General features: G+C 40.4%; 2 protein-coding genes across 2 annotated transcripts; both read right to left on the bottom strand.

Annotated features, from left to right (window-relative positions):
* Positions 1-3,595: 3,595 nt before the first annotated feature.
* LOC137277339 (hillarin-like) lies at positions 3,596-10,228 on the bottom strand. The gene is made up of 8 exons (XM_067809026.1): positions 10,178-10,228; positions 7,240-7,356; positions 6,665-6,891; positions 5,307-6,414; positions 5,019-5,184; positions 4,438-4,718; positions 3,994-4,191; positions 3,596-3,679 (listed from the first exon to the last, which is right to left on the bottom strand). The coding sequence occupies exons 1-8, from the start codon at positions 10,226-10,228 to the stop codon at positions 3,596-3,598; spliced, it is 2,232 nt and encodes a 743-aa protein (XP_067665127.1).
* A 5,103-nt stretch (positions 10,229-15,331) lies between these two features.
* On the bottom strand, positions 15,332-19,892 carry LOC137279199 (hillarin-like). Its single transcript, XM_067811697.1, has 8 exons — positions 19,827-19,892; positions 19,293-19,406; positions 18,284-18,507; positions 16,963-18,103; positions 16,704-16,869; positions 16,130-16,410; positions 15,706-15,891; positions 15,332-15,406 (listed from the first exon to the last, which is right to left on the bottom strand). Exons 1-8 carry the CDS (start codon positions 19,890-19,892, stop codon positions 15,332-15,334), a joined length of 2,253 nt encoding a protein of 750 aa, XP_067667798.1.
* Positions 19,893-23,122: the final 3,230 nt, after the last annotated feature.

Genomic DNA, 23,122 nt, shown 5'->3' with positions numbered 1-23,122 from the left:
TCATGTCTTTTAAGATATGCTGTTTGTGCCAAGGACACTGACAAGGTGACAGTCTCTGTAAATTCATTGCAAAGACGACATTTCATATTGCTATTTTCTTTAAGAATCACGTTCTGGCAATTGCGAGTGGGAAGTGACTGGTCCTGAGCAGCAAAAACGAAACCCTCAGTTTCACATTTGAGACCAGCAGACTTCATCCAGGCGAAGGAGTCGGTTGGATTGCTGTTCCGTTCCACACACTGCATGCACACACGATGCAATGCCTTCTCAGACATGTACAGCTTCTCCAGAAAGGACCGACTCTGGGTAAAGGCCTTCACCTGGTTTACTCCCATCGCTGTACCATCCAGCAGTACATTGCCATCAGCAAAATCAACCTTTATCATTATTATTATGTTGAAATAATCATACAGGCAAAATTGAATTTTCACATATTAGTCTAAACTGCTTTACCCCAAAGACCCGTGAAAGTCCGGGTTGCAGTAACAAATGCTTGCCGTAAGAGGCAACTAATGGGATCGGGCTGTCAGACTCGTTGACTTGGTTGGCACATGTCTTCAGTTCCCAACTGCGCAGACCGATGTCATGCTGCTGATTGTTTGGTCCTGACTCGATTACTTACAGACCGCCGCTATATGGCTGGAAGTTGCTGAGTGCTGCCCAATAGTAAACTCACTCACTCACTTTACCTCAAAATGCCAATTTATTATGCGTGAACATAATAGAAAAGACACACATGACGTTGTGACAACTCTATGATGCTTCTGTAGTCTTTTTCGGGAAACCAAGAACAATACAAAACATGAGTCGTATTAGCTAGTCATCAAGAGGAATGCGTGTGCGTGAAATTTTCTGGACTTTGGAAGACTGCAATGAACCCATAACTTGAAACCGTACGCATAATGTATATAAGATCCTAAAAGTATTAAATATATATTATAAATATAATCATAAAGTTTCAGAAAATTTGGTAGTTACAACAACTTTCAATGTCGTGGTTATCCCACAATTTTTATAATAATATAAATTAAGTCAAATTCATAATTAAAATATACCTGTCTTAAGCATAGACCGACTCCCACTACCACTTGAATACATGTTTAATATTCGCGATCGTATACTGGTTATGCCTAAACTATTAAGACATTCACCAAGGTGTCAACCGTCCAGTGTTTGTTCAGGAATGTGCCTACCTTAAACATTTTAGATAAATAAATTTAAGGTAAGTGAAAAGAAACAATGTATCATTCATACCTGAGGTCCTTGAAGGCAGAAGGACATGATTCACTGTTGCCAAATTCTTCCCACGTTAGTGTTATACATGTTTAATATATGCGCCCTGGAGCTTATCCCGAGGGAGTCATGATCGTGTGGCACCGGGGCCAACATCAAACGCAGCCTAAGGACAAGCGATTGAGCTCAGCGATAAGCATATACTATACACCAGACCAAGACGGAGAAGCTAGCCAGTGTAGGAGAGATGGAAATCGTACTATGGTTGTTTTCTCATATTTGGACAGTTTGCGTGCGCTAACAACTATCTACGTTATCTTGATGTCTCACACAATCTCCAGTGTATATATATGCGGGTTGCTAAGGGATACTAAATGTAGGTGATTAGCAAGGAAATTGAATACTTTGACTGTATGCTTCAGGTGATATCTTGACAGTGTTAAAGTTGATTATCATGTATTCACACAGCTAAATGGCAAGGAAGAACTAATTTTATACAACGTCTATAGTAATTGCTACACACCTGCAGTAATAGGTCACATTTATTCACACACCAAAAGTCTCAAAACAATAACCACCTTTGAAGAATAAGGAGTTACCAAAACATATATATTTATGTTCTTAGGAATCTCAGTTATCTACTGTTCGTTGTAAAGGTTGCTTTTAATGTCAGCCGAATTTCAGCCATATCGGAAACTAAAGAAATATAAATCTATAGGCATTGTTTACGACCATCCGGAATCACTATGTCCTTTTTTACAGATTGACATTGACATTTCATCATAAATATAGTTAAAATATATTTGAGAAAATGAAACCCTGAGCATCTTTTTCATAATTGTTGATGTAATCAAAATATATATTCCCTTAATTTTAGTTTAATTGCATTCCAGTTATCGTCTTATACGTCCGAAACACCTTTTCAACACAATTTAAAATGTTTTTCCACATACATGTCCCCTCGCAGTATCCTGTAACATGCAGGATCCATTTCATAATCGTTCGTATTGTTCAAAAGAGGACGTTTCAGATCCCATTCCTCAGCGGTATGAATGTCGCACGATGTTGTGTTCATGGCGTGCCTTACGTATCATGAAACCTAAAGCTAGATTGAATCGGAATTTGTTGCTTTGGCCCACAGTGCTCGTGGTCATGGTTCGGCTGTTAATGCAGGGTAGTATTGCAACCGACCAAGAAAAACGGTCTAGGTAGAAGGTATTTTGTTTCCTTACACATACGTTCATGCCACCAATTAGTTTGTCTGGGTAACTATTGGAACAGAAGATATTGTCTGTAAAATATTACTGTGGTATCCTGTGATACAAGCCAAGGGACATTGACCTGAGGATATTTAAGGAAACCTACTGTTGCTTTATTAGAAGTACGCTGGAGGATAATATATTCAAACGTCCTAAGAGAATGTTGATGCAGAACATACTACACATGCATCAGTGACTGTTCTTTCCAAGAGATCAAGTTTTTCACATATTTACTTCCAACATTCACGTCTAAAGCATTCAAAGTTCTGAACGCAACTGCCCATCTCTTCGCAGCAGTTATATTACAATAATATACTTACAAACAGTACACACTATTTCAGGTTGGCGATACCACCCTCTATCTTCTTCATTTATATGTTAATTAATAAATGAAGTGAAAGTCGCACTTCAGTGAAAAGATCCTTTATTGTTCTCTGACAGTTTCATCGTGAGGGGAAACACCACACCAAGCTGACTACAAGAAGCAGCGTTACATACATTTAAGGGTAGTTATTCTAAAATTAAGCAGTATACATTGAAATAGCCACAAAGTATCTCTCGCCATTTGTCTCAATGAATTCTTTAATAGCGTATATCTTCTATACATTCAGTGGAAGTTACTCAGTCAGTGTTTACTACAAGGTATATTCCCCTGCACCCCCCTCCCACCTCCCCACCCCCCTCCCACGCACTCCAACACCCCATCATCCCCTATTTGTACCAACAAACATACGAGGCACAGTGTTGGACTAAACCTACTAAACCTACTAATTTCACTAATGCTTCAGCAAGCATTACAGGAACAGTGTTGGACTAAAGTTATAATTTCACTGATGCTTCAGCAAGCATTACAGGGACAGCGTTGGGCTATATATTGTTGGTCTATCAGTTTTGCTGATGCTGCAGGATTACAGGAACAGTAATAGACTATATCTACTAGTTCTACTGATGCTGCACCGAGCATTGCAGGACCTGTGTTAGACTATCTACTAGTTTTACCAAACCTGCAGCATTACTGAAACTGTTCTGGGTCATATCTACTTGTTCCACTAAAGCTGCAGCATCTTTAAAGCAGTGTTGGCCCATATCTACATCGTATCGTCTTAGGCCTCATCATTTCCGATGTCTTCATTTCCCTCTGTATCCTGCATCCGAGCTTCTTCTCGCCTCTCTAGAAGCAGCATGGTCTGAAAGATGATAGTAATTACAATATCATGGACATACGTTTCTGTTGAATATGTGCACATATCCATTTTGATCTGTGTGATTCGGCACTATTGACAATAGGTTTGACAATCTTCTCTCAGTATTACTACAAGGAGGCTTCCTGTGAAGATAATCGAGTCTCGACTTATCTGACCACATGTCGGTGGGAAAAGCAGATTGTGGAGGTTTGCGCAATACAACCGACTATAGCTTGATGACTCACTTCTGAACTTCACCTCTGACATCATATGCTAGAATCTAACCATAATCTAACCTAGATTCAGTTCGCTATTACCTGTGAAATCAAGGCTTCGCTGGCTGGTGACATCTTGCCTATAGTCTGGAGATCATATTGGTTCAAGATCTCCCTAGCCTTGCCTTCAGACAGAAGAAGCTCATCGTTATTTACATCAAAACCAGGATCATTCTGCAATCGAAAGTCAAGGGACTCGCGACCACTCTTGTGCAGCAAGGCTCTGATATTGGACCATGTCTGTTAAAGAACAAGCAATATATGGGAGATAGGAATACTAACAACCATTGTCTCTGGGCTTAAGTGTGACTGAATATCTGTTTTCACAAAAGAGCGTGTAGTGGTGTAATACTTGAAATAAACAATCCATCTATTAAACATGTATAAAGTTTTGGATATAAATTGATTTTAGTATTGCAGTTATTGGTATCCGATATGAAACGTAAAGCTAAAAAACTATGTATCTCAAAATGATGCGCTGCTTACGTCCAGCATGTAGCTTTTCTCTCCCAAAACCATGTATGTAGCCTTCAGAATTTCATGAACAATAGCGGGGGGTGTCTTGTAGGATTTGAGGTCGGCAACAGTTCTTTTGGTAACTTCTGGCCGTCCTTTGTTTGCGGGAACTGGGACCTGTAGCTTATCCTTCTGTTCAATGGCTGCCATGACGAGTGACTGGAACCGTTCACTTCTAGGGGAGTTCTTCGCCTTTGTGATTGCATTCTCCAGCTTGTCGAAACGGTTTTTTAACATAGCAAACCGTAAATCTAAACAAATAACCATAACCAGTATCATCGTGAAACTAATATACAGGACTTGCATAAAACACTTTCATATTTCCTATTCAGTACCGGATGTCTGTTTCCAAAAGGCATACAAGCACAATTGTGGTGGTCATTACTCCAGGTGTTCACAAAAGGGGTAAGCATTGCCTGTTGTAACGGTAGCAGCAGACACACAAGCTGTTTCAATTAAGACGTAATGTTTAAGCCAATGCCCCTGCCATAAGAGCCTTTTAAAACAAAAACGTTTGAATTTGAAGGCATAGTATTGTTATAAACGTTTACCTTCTTTCGTGTCCAACTCATCCAGGACCTCAATGGCCTTGGTAAGATCACCCTTGTCCTCACACTCCTGCTTCCGGAATCTATCTATAGCTATTGACAGGACTGTTCTGTTACCAGCACGGATGGCCTCTCTCATGTTCTGCCTCGCCTTCTTCTGGGCTGCATTCTGGATATAAGTGGACGGAATAATTATATTGTATTTGTTCCACATTGCAACACGGGGATATTGGATCTAATCAATACTTTTTTTCTGAGTAGTGTAGTATGTATTCATCTCTTCATACTTACATCTCTGCCTTTGTACTTCCTCTGTTTCGGATCCGACTCGATGACGTAGTTCAGGATATTTCTTGTGTCCGTCTCCTTCTCACTCTCCTTCCTAGCATCGATCTTCAGAACATACTCTCCATCATCTGGCAGCACCACGGTAATTCTAACCTGATCATATCTGATGTCAAGTTTTGCTGCATGCATCAGTTCATTGTCCGGTTTACCGTCAGATTTCAACTGAATTTGGAAGGTCAGCGTCCGAGACATTTTGAAAGACAGTTCGACCATCGTGGCATCATGAGTTAGGACCAAGCCATCCTCGTTGGAGAATCCATACAGTCCATAGTGTTTAGCCAGTGGGCCTGGACCCCACCCTATTTCCGTGAGGAATGGAAAAGAGGAGCAGAATGGCTTTGCCTCGTCAGAGTCTATCTTGAAATCACACAGCCAGTATTTCTTTTCTTTGAATTCTTTGTAGATTCTTAGCCTGTAAGTTCCTTTCACCAGACATCTCATGAAAAATGGTATGATGCCACTGGATTGTATGTTGCCTTGGATCACCAAACCCTCCTTACCGTTCAGTAGCGATGTGTCTGTCAACTCGTTTCTTTTCAGGAACAGGTCATAGGATAGCTTTGGTTTGGAATCTGTGGGCGCCGACAAGGTAATTCGACATTCACCATGCTCGGCCTTCTGACTGCAACTTTGAGATCGCTTAAACGTTATGCCAGATTTGAAAGCGTGTGGTTGAGCGTACGGCATCGACGTGAACTTTTCAACGGACACCTTCAGTTTCAGCAGTTGCCAATGAGGTTCATCTGGACAACAAAAATGGATGAATATTTCAGGATCTGTTAAGAAAAAGAATTCATTGATGACTGATTCTTCCTTGCCTATTTTCTTCGGTACATCCTGACACATTCTCCCGCTCTCTGACTCGAGCATCACCCAGTCACAGTTCTCCTGGCCTGAGATCCTAGAGAACGCCCACTGTACATGAATGAACCTCCATCCTTCTGCCACATAGACAGCGTTCCACGAGCTCCGACCTTTAACGTCTTCACCGACAATGTAGTCTGCCCCTTTAGCTAGCCCAGAGAGGACGACGCACGGAACACGAGCCTCCCTGTTGTAAGGACCCATTAAATGATTACATAAATCGAGTTCATACACACTTTGCAAATGCTCTGAAATGTAGAAGGTTGAGTTAAAATGTGTGAAAGTCTTCTTAATACTCTTAAGCATGCTACAGCAGGCAAACATAGTTATATTCATCATTCCTTAAGCACTGAAATATATATGATAATCATTCACATGCATAGATGGTGTGTATTTCGAACAAAAAATATCCTACAAAGAATTGACTGAGTATTTACCGACATAACATGGCCATGATCTCTGTGTAGGTACTCCTGTCTTGTTGGACTATCTTCAAATAGCCCTTGACAGTATCATGAATTTTAGACTTGCTTAAATCCATGCTCAGGACTTTCTGTGCTCCTAGCCAAGTGAAGATTGCTCTTACTTTGTCCAGATCAGTAACTAGGCCTACGGTAAGTTTGGCAACCAAATCACGCATGTTGTTGACATCATCTATTGACACCTAGAGGAAATGATTCAAGACGAAAGCATATTTCACATGACACGAAACGAAGGACACATGTTTGAAATAGTTCCTTCATAATAATAATATACACGTAAGAATCAACTGGACTGGCACTACCACCGTCAAGGCAATTTTAGATATTCGTATGGCATTACTGGTTTTCCGAATTCCTTTTGTTTCATCGAAAATCTAATTATGACTGTCATTGGACATAAGTATAATTTATGCATTCCTTATGTTACTCATGTAACATATTGTCACTCATACAACCCCCTTCCATCTTTTTGTTCTTGACTTTAATCCTGTCTCCCCTTTGTTAACTTATTAGGCATTTCGTTGTTTTACCTCCTTTGTCTTCTTGTCTTGCATCCTGTACTGGTCGAGTACGAATACGTCATCTTTCTTCTGCCTTGGTAGCTCAGGTCGAGGGTAACGGTTGTTCCATTTGAAGTCTAGGCATCTCTGGAAAACAGCGTAAATAGTTAACCAACCACAAGGATGTATTTAGTTTAATAAATCAGCTGTAGATCATTACACTGTACACGTATATGTGCCGCCTGTTTAGTGTGGAGTACCAAGATTCAATCTGTACATATATATTTACCAGTAACATAGTTCTACAGTACATACGTGGCCATATACATTGCAACACAAAGCTAACAGGACATAGGTACAAGTAGACATATCACCAGATACAATGTAACACAAAGCTAACACGACATACGTACAAGTAGACATATCACCATATACAATTTAACACGAAGCTAATAGGAGATCAGTACAAGCAGACATATGACCATATACATTGCAACACAAAGCTAACAGGACATAGGTACAAGTAGACATATCACCAGATACAATGTAACACAAAGCTAACAGGACATACGTACAAGTAGACATATCGCCATATACAATTTAACACAAAGCTAATAGGAGATCAGTACAAGCAGACATATGACCATATACATTGCAACACAAAGCTAACAGGACATAGGTACAAGTAGACATATCACCAGATACAATGTAACACAAAGCTAACAGGACATACGTACAAGTAGACATATCGCCATATACAATTTAACACAAAGCTAATAGGAGATCAGTACAAGCAGACATATGACCATATACATTGCAACACAAAGCTAACAGGACATAGGTACAAGTAGACATATCACCAGATACAATGTAACACAAAGCTAACAGGACATACGTACAAGTAGACACATCGCCATATACAATTTAACACAAAGCTAATAGGAGATCAGTACAAGTAGACATATGACCATATACATTGTAAGGTGAATCTAATAGGTCACAAGTACATTTATATATTTGACCATACATGTTGTAACACAAAGCTTGTAGGATATCAATACAAGTATATATACTAAGCATCAAAAGAAACGTCAGGTCGGTAGTTTCCTTACTGCGACCATAAAACTGAAAACTTAGCAAATGTTGTGATTGTATTTTTGGGTCAGAAAATCAAGCTTTACGTGACAAAAACCATTTGTCTCCGAACACAAATTCGAACCCAGGAAAGGTCCACCAAAACGCAGCATGAACATGAAGAGGGTACGGTGTTCTGCATGTAGTGCATGCATCAAATGCTGCACGTGCTTTTCTCTTGATCCAGCCCTATAAAATGCACCCCCAAACATGGTTGAAACATTAACGTCAAAACGTCAGCAGGATGCAACGTCTTACGTCAGCTCAGAGGAACCAAGCCATAGGACGACTAGAAGCTGGTCACACTGCCCAAGCCGTTGCTAACCACTTCCATGTTAATGTTCGGACCATCTACAGGCTACAGGAACGCTTCCGGACCACCAACACCACAGACGACCGTCCCCGCACCGGCAGACCAAGGGTCACCACGAGACGTCAAGATCGCCACATTGTGCGACGCCACGTACAGACTTCTTTCCAACAGGCCTCTGAGACAGCACGTCAGACAATTGGGACATATGGGCGACCGCTCAGCACTTCCACTGTACGCCGACGTCTTAGCAGCAGTAACCTTCAGTGCCGCAGACCTTACCGTTGACCAATCCTCACGCCACGTCATCGTCGTGAACGTCTACAGTTTGCCCAGTACCGTCAAAACTGGAGACACAGACAGTGGAGAACTGTTCTCTTCACAGATGAGAGTCGGTACTGCATTTCTACGGCAGATGGCAGAACAAGAATTTGGCGACGTCGCGTTACGCAGACGAGTGTGTGATGGAAAGGGACGCACGGGGAGGTGCCAGCATCATGGTTTGTGGGGGAATTGGCCTAAACCAGAGAGTTGGTCCTGTGGTATTCCAGAATCTTGGTCCTGGAAGAGGAGGCGGCATCACAGCAGCGCAGCGCGTTACATTGACTCAGACCCAACGTTATACCACATTTTGCTCGTCAACGTAACAACGTGTTTCAGCACGATAATGCCAGAGCCCACACTGCAAGGGCTACACGGGACTTCCTACAGCAGAATGGTGTCAATGTAATGCAGTGGCCAGCCCTAAGTCCCGATTTAAATCCAATTGAACACCTTTGGGATGAAATTCAAAGGCGGTTGAATGACGTCATCCCAAGACCAAACACAGCTGATTTACTGCGTCAAGCCTTCCTAAGAGTGTGGAACCAGGTCCCCATGGCATTCATCAATCGACTTGTGCACTCCATGCCTCGACATTGTGCTGCGGTCATTGCCTCCCGTGGTGGTCACACGAGGTACTGAAGTCAGGACTCTGTTTGGACATTAAACGTTAACGTATTCCAATGAAATGCTGGTTAGTTATTCATCAATGTGTGTAGAAACTGTAAACAAAACCGTTTTTCCATACACTTATTGCATCACATTCTGTAATGAATTGAATAAAGTGCCTGTCAAATTTGGAATATCTACTGACGTTTCTTTTGATGCTTAGTATATATGACACATATATTGGAACAATACACTGTAACACCAAGGTAATAGGAGATCCGTACAAGTATATATATGATTTATATATTGGAACGATACAGTCTAACACCAAGTTCATAGGAGATCAATACAAGTATACATATGACATATATATTGGAACAATACACTGTAACACCAAACTAGTAGGAGATCAGTACCGGTATGCACATGGCCATATTTATTGCAATGAGACCCTCGCGTGAAATATATTTGAAGCGATCTGTAAATTTGGATTTACCATTTAGAAATTAGATCGTTGTTTTGTACACACACTGTATGTTAATGTTAACAGTGACACAAAGTGAAATCTAAAAGAAGCAGTCTGATCAGCGGTACCTGTTTTGCCGTGTCTGGAAACTCGTCCTGGGCTCCCAGTGAAACCTCCATGGTACTGGTGATGTCAAATTGGATGTTGTCAGAATTTCAATTCTTGGCGGGACTACGAGAAATCATTGCATTATCCTTTTGTAAAACACATGCACTAGCAGACGCACATAACTGTCCCTTCTTCTTTCAAAAACTAAAGATTTACAATTGAACAAGCTTTTACAAACAGCGTCCTGAAGTAAAACAACTGACTTGCCTCTGTGTTTAAGGCAGGTCCCACAACCGAGTCATGAATGATCCCCTCTTTGCGAACGTTTGCTTTTATTATCAAAGCAATTCATAAATATATATTTATGATTAAATTAATGTATTTATGGTAATTCATTTATGGTAATTAATGTACCTATCCCTCAAATTTAGCAAAACCACAAAATTGTATTTTTCACAAGACAACCTTAACAGGAATTTTTTGTTTAACTGTGTGCCTGCAGCCTGTAAATAATTGAATTTGGACCCTAAGTTAATGTCACGGACGTACTTGGGAAGCTATGACCTACAACATAAGTCAGCGAGCATGTCCATCCGATCCCGTTAGTCGCCTCTTACGACAAACATGGCTTGAAGACCAATTCCAACCGGGAACATCAAGGGTCTTTTTCAAAAGAACTAAGATTAGAGCAATATATTCCATGTTTCCATATGACAAACTTGAAAAGTTCTGTGTTTTCCATGAGATACATACGTCATAAATGTATCTTGTTTCGTCCGCTACATATCATCTATCATAGTTAAAAAGATAGGTCCTGCCCGAAAAACTCTGAACTACAGGTAAACGAACAGTGAGATTGGAATAAGGCCAAATGATACCATTTGTCTGTTGGAGATAAAAGAAGAACATGACAACTGTACATGTCACCCTGTACTGATAGAAATACGATTTGACACAATCCATGGCACAGCTTGTGTGCCGTTTACAACATAACAAATTGTAATTTAAAATCTCACAGTAGATTGTGGTATACTAAAATTACATTTACAGCTTTAAAAAGACCAACACGTCAATTCAATGAAGATAAAGCAAACTTACAATGCTGTGTGGCCTACAGGTATCGGTGACTGTGTGTCTGTAGCGTCGTGACCAGCGAATTACCAGTCTGATACATGCGTGTATTCATTACATATAGATATCTACTGTATGTATTTATCCATGTTAGCTACCATTTAGTGGAATAATTATTGTCGCTTTCCTTTATCAACTGCAACAATGAACGCAAAAATAACTCAATTTTAGGTTCAGTTTGTTGACGGCCAGTGTGGATTTGGTTGAAGGGAACCATTGTCCAATTACATTTACCCCGTTGTTATTGCTTGTTGGGCTATCTGCTTTCGTGCTGTGGTTGATCTGATAACATTCACGTGTTTGTTTTCAGTTTGTGTTAGTTCTATGGTTACAGCTCATCGCTTGTGTTTCTGTTGGGTAGTAACGTGTATGCAAGGAGAATGGTTGATCTGCTATACCTTTTCATGCCAGATAAACTACAGTAATCATGCATACAGAATTGGATGATGTTTATAGTGTTGTACACCTGTACGTCTACATGTTTAACAATACATTCATAAATGTTTTTTCTTTGATATGTATTCATGGAAACGAATAAGGGAACACATTAAAATACACGTGTCTGCTTTATTCTTTTCCAGGTTTCTTCACATGGTATGTATTGCACTGTGGTGACATTCTGGAAATAAATACGGCAACACTTGCACTTCCATGTTTTCCCGTTTTTGTTTCCATGGGTATTTTGGTTTTTTTTGACTGGGTTGTGAAGCAAAAACAAATGTTAAAAATTGACGCTTTCCGATTTTTTTGTTATCTACAGGACACTCATGATTTTCTGTACTATGTGACTAAATATAAGTTAAAGGTTTGCCATTAATTTGTATCCATTGTGCACTGAGTGTCTACTCAAAGTGATTTCGGGGCGTGTTCAAAGCAGGGGCTCACGTTATGACCATGTTCGGAATAAAACCAGGGTCTTCGGCTTGACCACTTAACCACTTCACTATCCCAAGGACCCTTCCATTTTCGAAAGGAAGCAGATCGATATACAGCCATTATGGATGTCTCCATTCCTTATGCGAGTGTGTACCTTAATAGCAATCCTGTGTTTTTGTGTGCCTGTCAAACAGAAACTGTCAAACATGTCCCATTCTCAACTAAGTTCTAATAAAAACATTTCCACATTCATAAGAAAAGAGTCGATTGTGCAATTGTGAGTCCATCATGAGTAGTAGTAATACATACAATGATGTAGTACAATGGAGTCTGATCCAGACGGTACAATGATTGTTACACTGTGATACCATAACACAGTATGTGTTTATGAAATAGTGATGATACCAGGTGTTCTCGAATTCCTGCCAAAGCGGTGGTACCCGTCACAAACACATGCGACGTCTAGGCAACTGTTCAAATGAAGTAATTAGGGAACACATAGCATAGTTCAACATAGGAGATTGCACATCGGACATCAATGTTCTCACTGTTGTAATGTCTAGTTTTTGATAGCTTTACCGAGGCCTTGAACGTCGTAACCTTGCTCGAACAACCTCTAAGCACGCGTGGTATGGCGCTCTGTGAAATCTTGCACGGTTGGATCTTGGATTTCACGTCAGTAGTTGTGACATGTAGGCTAGAGATGTTGGAATATTGTTCGACATAAAATGGAAGTTGACTTTTTGAAAATTGAAGTCATTGAATCTGTAAGTATAGATCTGTACATGAAACGGTCTCGCATGTCTCACTCATTTCAAATTCATGTGGGTAAACCTGTGGAAGAGCATTGACTGTATTCGAGGGTTTTTGAGCGACATTCGAACGATCATCGATGTACGTTAAACTTCTTTGCCAAACTTGCCCATTAAAACTTGTCAATTTAAAAGTTTGAAAGGGTGAGTTTTATACCCACAATCACCGGATAAGCATGTAGTAGTAATTAAAAAAAACTATACATTACTGGCTTAGCAAGTTACACAGATTGCACGGGGTACTCTGCAGGGATGTTTGATGTGTGGATGTAACTATATCCGAGCTTCTCAACATTGTTATAGAGGCAAACATCCGGCTCTGAGGCAAAGGTTATATACCGAGAAGATAAGACTAAATTGGCACTAAATGCCACAGTGGCAACATATGTTTGTGTTGCGAATTCTCAATATGGAACACTGGAAACACCAAGGCATAGCATGGAGAGCATTATGTGCAAATATTTACTCCAGAAATTCTAAATCAGTCTTCATCCATATCCTTTCAGGAAACAGCAGGTCGTTATCAGATTTTAAGCAATCCACAATGTTGACTTCTACGGCAAATAAAACGTTCAATGATAGAGGCATGCTAAGTTTTTCGGTGATGTTTTATATCATACACAGGAGCGAAGAGTCCTCTGAAGCTATAAGGTAGGAAAGGGACACAAATACAACCTTCTATGATATTGTTAAATATTAGGAGATTCGAGTAAACCATCTTGTCAAAGGGGTGTTGAATTTCACAATGTCCTCTGAAAGTCTACCCTTAAACGACCTAAAACGTTAAAGCTATAGTAAGGATTTATATGGTGTGACCTTGATCAAGACACGCACTCAACAAGGACACCCAACATGATCATACGATCCGTTCAATCGAATTATGCGATCAGTACAAATTAAAACCAATGCTCACCTCGACTCCCATGGAATGCAACATGCAACCGAAGATCAAACGCATCTTGTATCGAATGTATTTATTTAAGACAAATCACCAAATGTTCATACAATTGGAAATAACACAGAATAAACATGCTATATAATTGAGTCAGGGACAAATGAAGATAACATCGGTTAGAGGCTACAATAAATAAAGTCATAGTTCCAGTACAAGGACCAGAAACCACTCATGCTACAAGCAGTTATAAACACGATCACTTAGTCTCCTGAGTGGCTCTGTATATCGAGATTTAAGGTACACATTTGAGGAACAAAAGCTATCTTTATCTGTGACTACCTGTCATGAGTACAGTTAGGCTGATCAAGTGATTCTCTTAATCTAAGACATCAATAAGCCTGTAAGGGTTCAATCTATTTCTGGCATCGTCGCTGAACTAAACATTACATGTTTTTTTTAGATCCCGAGCTGCAGTTGTGAGTATAATGTAGGCCAAATAACGATAAAAGCGCGCGCGCGAGCGCACACACACACACACACACACACACACACACACACACACACACACGAAAAAACAAAACGAAAAAACAACAAAAAACAAAAAGACCAAAAAACAAAAACAAAAACAACCCCCCCCCCCCAAAAAAAAAAAAAAAAAAAAAAAAAAAAAAAAAAATACGTGCATGTATATGTCCGATCGACAGACCTACACTAAATTTACAGCCGTAAGTAATAATTTCTGTGGAAGAATGCTTCACAACACTTTTACTCAGAGACAGAACACGACATACGCTCACGGACTCTGAACAACATCATTTATGTACCACTTTTTCTTCTCAACCAATGTCTCATGTGTATAACACTCAAGTTTATGTGCTCATCTCTTATCCCTGCGTCGTTCACACATGGCAAACCCTATTGTCTATAAATCCACAATTACATACATGACACAGGCGCACACCAGTAGCATTTTGTCAAAGGTTAGGTTAAGTTAGCCGGGCCGCACAGAGGTAGGTTCAGTTAATATACTTGATATTCAATTTAACCTGCAAATGTAGAATCGGATCTACTTATGCAGGTTTGAACTTTAGGCTTACAATAGTAAATATCACAATGTCGGGATGTAGCACACACTTACATAATCAACCATGCATTTATAAAGCCACACAGTATATGAATTAACACCAATGGTAAAGTATTTTTATGTATAAGAGAAAGTTTCTGTTCAGCACGGTGGAATATAGAAAATATTCTTGGGGTGCATATCTCGGACATGTGTATCAAAAGCATTTATTCGTATGAACAGGAAACTGTATTCTCCGAGGATGTGAATAAGTACCAGACATGGCCCCAATACGGTGCCAGACACAGAGCATATGGTAGTATTACAAGTGGTTACACGTCACTTGGATGCTGCTTTGTCCATTAAAGTATTCACACTGTTGAAACCTCAACACATGTCATCCACGTCTGGCTCGGTACTTCTGTATCTCGTTGTGGAGGGATACAGTCAACTCAACCACGATATTTTGGCACTGAAAAGACACAGACAATATCTCATCATTCAGTGAGTAAGTGAGTTCACTCAGCAATATTCCACCTATATGCCAGCTGTCTGTAAATAATCGTGTCCTGACCAAACAATCCATTGATCAACACCATGAACATCGATCTGCGCAGTTGGGAACCGCTCTCTGTCAAAAAGGTTACTGTGAAACGTTCAACAAAACTGAATGAATTCAGCGAATATTAGATAAATGAGATTGAGTTAACAAAAAAGCGATTTTAGATTTTGAGGTTCCCGACAATATAATATATCTAAAAAGACACTCACCCACACGTAGAAGGTTCCCGCTCCTGAGCTGGCCTGCCTCACTGTGTCCTCGTTATACATGTCTATGATAGACTGCACTTTGTCGACGATGTCAAGCTGGACACTGACCACATCGAACTTACGGAGACGACTGATGAGACTGTTTCGTCCAACCTTCCTCATGAGGTGTTGTATATAGTCCCATCTCTAGAACATGAAAACAGTCGACTATAGAGCTTAAACAAAATACATTCAGTATTGGATGCACATGTGTTTATGTTTACCGTTGCACACAGGACTATTCTAACGGTATGGGGTCAGTAAGTATTCAAGAATGGCCCAGACTGCTCAGTTGACTGATATCACGAGCATCTATCTGCACAGTCTGCTTGTACAGAAACAATTATTAACACGGTAAGTCGCTACAGATAAGGTGATGCCTTACCAGCAAGTCTTCCTCGTCTTCACCAAGCAGAAGGTATGTGGCCACCATGATGTTATGGATTACTTCCTTTGGTCTCTTGTAGTTGTGCATTTCTGAGATGGTTGGCTGGTGGATTTCCAGGACGTCGTGCAAGAACGTGGTCAGTCGTCGGAGTTGCTCCCTGATCTCACACGCCTCCTTCACCAGGTAGTCCAGGTGGTGGTCACCTTCCAACCGTGCTGCACGGTCCAGAACACGGTCAAGGAAGTCAGGCCGTCGTCGAGCAATCGCAAGTCTCAGATCTGAAGGAAAATGTGTTTGTATTTATAGTTTTATCATTATCACGTCTCAGTCAGCACAGACGGGGTGAGCTTGTACCAGACAATCCAGCGACTGACACCATGTGTATATACATAATTTACAGTGATATGAAGACATTCCCCTGTCAAATCTTCGCGCCTATTCTAATTCGTCTTTTTACGTTCAAATCTAATCGGAGTCTTCAAAGGGCAAAAGTCCTCTAAAGGTTTGGTCTCAGATAACTGATGAAATATTCTGTCTGACAGAACGTGTATCACATTTCACGCAAACGCACCTCTCTCAAGAATCAGTAGCTCCCGCTTCCGTTTGGCCTCAATCAAATCATCTTCGCTTTCCATCCTCAGACGCTGGACCCTCTGAATTGCATTGTCCAACTCCCCAATGTTGGACCTCTCTATGGCCGTTTTGAGATTTCTTCGGGCTTCCATCTCATAATATTTCTGTAATGAAACATCAAAAAGTATATTCATATGAGACATAGGTACTTGAGAAGATTGGCATAGCATGATTCTCGTAGACCTCATTATACTTACTTCAACTTTTCTGACTTTCATCTTAGGTTCTTCAGGCCTTCTGGCCATTATGAGAAGGTAGTTGACTGCATTCACATACTGTCCATTTGTCCCCTTGGGCCTCGTGTAGATCTGCAGGGAATATTCCTCTATCTCCTCACTGGCAGGAACGTTCACATAGATGTTGAAGTACCCTTCTTTCCTCTTTACAGCAATACATTTCTTCAGGTCATCTCTCGTGAGCTTATAGTGCTCAAAAAGAGCCTGAATGTCAAGCTCTTCCATATAGGCAAATGTGAAGATTTTGCCTTGTCCTGCTTGCAGTCTGATAACGCCTCCGAACTCCGATGGGTAATCTAATCCACGATCTCGTGTGCTTTTTGTAAACCCGTACACAAGGCGCTTTGAAAACGGAAAGGGTTTCGAGGGGTGATTTGGCGTTTCCGATTCCAGGCGAAAATCACAAAGATGGTACATGTCACCGACACCACCGTAGATTCTAAGTTTGTATATACCGCCGACTGGCAGCCGGGCTTTGACAATGACGCTTGATTGTTTTCTACTCACATAAGCATACCTCTCGAGTCTGATGTCAGCCGGCAGTTTATTAAATGATGCACGATCATCAAAGAAAAGCTGATAAGCAAACGTCATCTCGGGTTCTTCTAAATCTTCGAAAGCTATCTGCACTATTCCATTCTCGTCGGCATGGAGAATGCACGAGGGCTGGCTGGTCAAGGCTATTTTGTACTGGAAGAACCTTTGTCTGAGCACAGGCGCATGTATAAAGTCCTCAAAAGTCCATGGCTGCTTCAGCAACTGCCATGCAGCCATGTCAGCAGCTGGTCGACACATGTGTATGAAGACGCTGGGTTCAACAAGGAAGAAGAACTCATCCTGGGAAAAGACATCTGTTCCTTCTAATTCTTTCCGCTCGTCTATGTTCACTCCCTTGTCCTTATCCTTCCGGATGGTTTGCCATCGTCCCTTGTTGAACCCAGTCACTTTCCTGAAGGACCAAAGTGGATGAATGAGTCGCCAGTGTCCGTCCACATATACAGTGTTCCAACAGTTCCTCAGATGGTAGATGTCGCGGTCGCCGACGTCGTAGTCGAAGCTCTTTGATATACCATACACTATCACACAAGGTATTTTGACTTTCCTGAAATGGAAGATTGTAAGTTCTGAAATAGCAAAATATATTATAAATATTTTCCTGCATGTACGCTTAGTATATGGAAAGCTTCATTGGATTCATTCCCCCAGTGTCGTAGAAATAAGGATTGTGATCACGTTATATTAAATATGATCAAATATTGAAACTATTTCCAAAAGCATAAACCTGAGTAGGAGAGCTAAGAAGGCGGAATAGCTTCCCCTCTTCTCCTTCATAAGTTTCATGTAGCCAGCCGGAGTATTCACATCCTGTGATTTGAAAGATCCTTCTGCAATATTTTGAGATCCAAGCCATGTGAAGATGGAACGTAGTTTCTCCATATCAGTTGTCAAGCCCCGGGTGAGGTAGGTGAGCAGTGAGTCATACGACTCTGCTTTGGCTGCGGGACACTGAAAACATAAACTCAGTTATGACTGATTCAGCAAATCTGTAACGTGCACATGACGAAGTCATCATTGGCTACGTGTGATGGAACTAGAGGTGAGAATTGTTACGCAGCCAACACAATGGCATTTTTATCACGACAGCCTGCTTGAGTAAAGACTGAGGTGATTGGGGCATGAGACATCGTCATTCAAGTCATAAATTGCATCTGGCCGGTTTGGGGAACCTCGTTGCTGAAACCGTCGCTCGTCTTGCTTACATATCAAACTTATAGTCACTCAAGTCATACACGGCAACAAGCCGCCGCAGATGATTTATTGGCATTAAGAAGTTGGAAAGTAAGGTTTTGTTTCAAAAGTGACGGGGTGGTAGGACTTTGTTTTTAATTTTTGACATAAAAACGTGACCGGGGGAAACGCACTGTTATTTTATTCTCTCGGAAATACAGCTTGGGAAGATTAGCACATGTTAATACGTTGCAGATTCAGTCACACTCGTTCTTACAGAGACTCATTCTTATTGTGGACAAATGGATGGTCGGGACGCTGCCAAGTTAAAATTATTTTTTTAAAATGACAATAAAAACGTGTTCCGCGCACAAATAACGTGCCAATGCCGGAGAAATTTTTCACTTTTATATTTAGCCTAACGTGACAACCAGTGGTATGGATTTGCAACTTCTTTAATATTTACAACAGTGCTACTTATTGCCCCTTCAGCAGGTACATTTGGTTACCTAGTGGCTCAAGTCGTCGCCCGTCACATGTACTTACGCAGGCGCCATACTTACATGTCTTGCACGTTCATCTATATCAACAAAGTCTTCTACGGCAAACACCTCCGAGGATCTTGTTTTGGGGGGATTAGGCGGAGGATAGTTTGGTACAATCCATGGAACCTCCAGCTACACAAACAATGACACAATTACAAAACATAATGATTCATTTCATTTGTAACATTTCGCTTCCTGACGCCATTATCTGTAAATACATAAATGTATAGGTAAATGTGTTGTTACGCAGTTTCATTTCGCTTGTGATTGGTATGGGAGTGGTGCACTATTGAGTAGAAACATGAACAGAGATAGATGGGCAAAATGACACAGTCAACCACATTTGCGAATGTGAAAGCCGTGTCTCTTTTGAGGGAACCCATGCTTGCCCATGATCCCAAATCACCAGAATCCCAAATTGGATAGATCAGAGTCAGATGACACTGATCTGCAATGATATGTGGAATCAGTTAACAACCTCTTACATAACCACGAATGTAAGGTGTGTGGCCAACTAGTGTCGCTTATTTGAAACAAATATAATCTACAGACTGCCTCAATTTCTGGTTCGAGATCCTTCGCCTCATCCTGTGGCTGAACAGAAACACTGCATCCCATCCTGTCTCTGAGGTGAACACTGACGTGGTTCCGGAGGTCTCCTATTTGATCTGATGTTATAAACACAAATACACAAATACATACTTAAACGCAAAACAAAGCATTGTTACTAGTCATAAGAAAAACACAAGATGTAGCATCAAGACAAACATACGTTATACAAATAACACTTTATAACATCAGTCCCTGCAGTACGATTGTACATATAGTTTGTATCTAATACCTTCGACAATCATGAACAACAATATGAGAGTAACGATACATCTAGGTTCGGTTGTACAAAAAGATGGGTAGTAGCAAATAAACTGGGAACAACAAATCCAGACGTCTGCGTACAACGCCAAAATAAATCAGAAAGAATCCATTTTAAATCTCTACGGCTCATAGAATCTGCATTATCCTGACACATTACGCGGAGCAAAGTTCAACTGTTCCAAAATTAGTGCTCAAATTACACCGACATTTGTGCTCAAAATGTTCCAATATTTGTCTTCCAACTGTTCCATCATTTGTGATCGAACTGTGTGTGATCAAACAGTGATATATTTCGTTTTTAGGACAGCCAAACATCTCTGCGAAAGTATCCACGGAGTGGTGTCGGTAGTCCGTCAATACTGCCGTTCAACATGTAGCACGCACTGAGTGAAAATCTTATTTTATATGAACACCTTAATGACTTCGTCAAAAGGAATTTTTTCACTCAGCGGTGATTTTATCGAGTACAATTACATACGATCCGATTGCTCTAAGTGGATAATGTTCAGGGCTACGGTTACAACTAAACATCGTTTCATAATGTTTGAGATCCGTGATCTCACTGTAAACACTGTCCTATCCATGACGGGATATGTAAATTGGGTGTACAGAGCACAGTAACTACAAACGACATTCGCAGTAGCGGATACCTGCCTACTTTATCAATGTGGAGGAATTATTTTTCGACTTTATGCTGTCTTCACCAGACTGGAGCCAATGCTATTCGATATATCCCAAAGTCTTTATGGCCACTATGTGTGGCTGCATAAGGATACCAGAAGTATACCAACTACTTTGGACTATAAATTTAGTCTGTCGAGTCTGGACCAGGCAATCCAGTGATTGATATAACGTGCAACGATCCACGTCATCGGGTACAATGGCCCGCTTTAAAACCAGTCATCAATCGTAACCGTCCCATAGCGCATCCTAATGGGATATAACATATCTACATACCTACATAATGATCAATCTCGAAGGGAATCTGTTCGTACGAAACTACGTCATCCTCTGCTGGTTGTAGATGAATTAGTGTATGAAAAAGGCCCTGTTTAGTGAAAAAAACTAACATTGTCAGCATTGGGTTTAAACACTATTGATAAAATGTCTACATTTTAGTATTGCTATTTACGTTACTGACATGAAGCGTATAGGCATTCGCTGCCTCTGTGTACGTATCTCCGTTTACAGGTAGCACACTGGGGTACTATCGTGCAATCTAGACACACTCAACAGTGATAGTCAGATACAGCCAGACAATAGCATAATTACTGCACAGACTGCACATGTGTATAACAGAGATAAATCATACGTCTCTTTCCCTCACGATATGACCTTTGTCCCGAGGCTGTAACTATGGCGACCTTCCATCTGCACATGTTCAATGACATTTGAACCCAACTGTATACATACCAACATGTAAATAATATTATTCTGACATGACATTTTATATTAATATTTTCCCATTGTTCAAGAAGTCAATTAAAATAGGTTAAATGTGCGTTTGCCTTTACCGAGAATAAACATTAAATTATAAGCACTTCTAATATAGGTTTTACTTCAGAGATAGATTGTATATACAAGTAGAACATATATGCCTTGTGCCGAAATCTAATACTTGGTTTAAAACAAGCATAACATGAATGATTGATGTGATTATGTAATTGGTTTTGGTCATATTGGTTTAACAGCCCGCATATAATCTGTCTGATACATACAATACATTGCTGCGAATCACGATATGACTGTCCTTTAATGCTTAAACAACGTGTAAATCCAGTAACACTGAAGACTACGTTTTAAATAACAAAATATAGGATTTATCCTATACATGGATAAATATGGATACTTATTCATAGTAATATGTTGAAAAGTACCGGAAAAACTATTGGCTTGCATTTCTGATGTTAATATTCCACACTTGACTTACCATTTGTGTAGGTCTTGGAAACCTTGAAAATATACGTCATCAAAATAAAACTATTCAGAGAGGAATGGAAAATAACAAAACGTCTTACCGGTGCAGTCGTCATGCCAAAGTCGTTATTCAATAAAACCGTGTTTAGGTACCAAACAGTGAAAGTCAAACACGTGTGTTTTTCCGTTTGGAGATCATGGGTTGTCCCCCATGTGCTTCTTTGTTACAGGTCAGGCGTTCTTCTCTGTTCGGGTTGGTAGCCACGTGCTTGGATACCCGCTGATAGCATCTCTCACACGTTGTCAAAAGCCATTTCACTACACGCTAAGAGAATCGCCTAATGTGAAATAACATTCCTAATATTCTCTAGCGAAACGATTTAGCGTCACAGTTATCTCATAAAGGGTTGAATAACACCGTTTAATACATGGAATATCATTATACAGTTACACATAGGTTATCTTCAATCTCACAAATAAGAAATGGCCCACGCTAAGAAATCTCCACACGATATTTGTCGCGATATACAGGGAGGAGAACCTATATTATGCTCGATGGAAGAAATCTTTTCATTATGTGTAATTATCCGTTTCGATTACAAAGTGTGTAGAACTGTAAGAGATAATCTATCACAAATGATATCATTAATACTGATTCAGAATGTTTTAAACTTGACGCTATATTTATCTCTAATCCCATCTTTAAATCAAGACGTGAATTTTAGCAACACAGTCCGGTGTTTTGAGGTGTTCATAGCGTGCTTATAAATCTGATAGATCGGTGGAGCTCGTTGATGGGGTGATGCTATTCATTCTTACTACCGATTCTTGGCCTTGAGAGACAGCGTGATTTTGAGGACCAAGTCTTAGCTATACTGAGCACTAGAAGTCATGAAGACCCATGTAAATCCAACACACTATGAGCTTCCATCAAATAATACAATAATAGTGTGAAATGAATCCTAATTTGCAAACTTAACTTGTCATTTGGTTTAGTGGACAGGCCGCCTTTCCACAGAGGGGCAGGACCGTGTCACGATCTCCAAACATCACAATAA

This window comes from Haliotis asinina, chromosome 3 (genome assembly GCF_037392515.1).
Source record: "Haliotis asinina isolate JCU_RB_2024 chromosome 3, JCU_Hal_asi_v2, whole genome shotgun sequence".
Lineage (NCBI taxonomy): Eukaryota > Metazoa > Mollusca > Gastropoda > Lepetellida > Haliotidae > Haliotis > Haliotis asinina.
The sequence above is the reverse complement of the archived record's forward strand: the minus strand, read 5'-3'. Positions and strand labels throughout refer to the sequence as shown.

What these genes read in the sequence shown, in the direction of transcription:
- LOC137279199 (XM_067811697.1), bottom strand. Translation starts at nt 19,892, where the DNA reads ATGGGATGCAGTGTTTCTGTTCAGCCACAGGATGAGGCGAAGGATCTC. An exon ending in AAGACGAGGAAGACTTGCTG is followed by an intron (nt 15,892 to 16,129) that starts GTAAGGCATCAC and finishes TTCATGTTCTAG; the next exon opens with AGATGGGACTATATACAACA. An exon ending in CGGGAACCTTCTACGTGTGG is followed by an intron (nt 15,407 to 15,705) that starts GTGAGTGTCTTT and finishes GTGTCTTTTCAG; the next exon opens with TGCCAAAATATCGTGGTTGA.
- LOC137277339 (XM_067809026.1), bottom strand. Translation starts at nt 10,228, where the DNA reads ATGGAGGTTTCACTGGGAGCCCAGGACGAGTTTCCAGACACGGCAAAA. An exon ending in ATCATGGCCATGTTATGTCG is followed by an intron (nt 6,415 to 6,664) that starts GTAAATACTCAG and finishes TCCTTACAACAG; the next exon opens with GGAGGCTCGTGTTCCGTGCG. An exon ending in TGAGTTGGACACGAAAGAAG is followed by an intron (nt 4,719 to 5,018) that starts GTAAACGTTTAT and finishes TTATTTGTTTAG; the next exon opens with ATTTACGGTTTGCTATGTTA.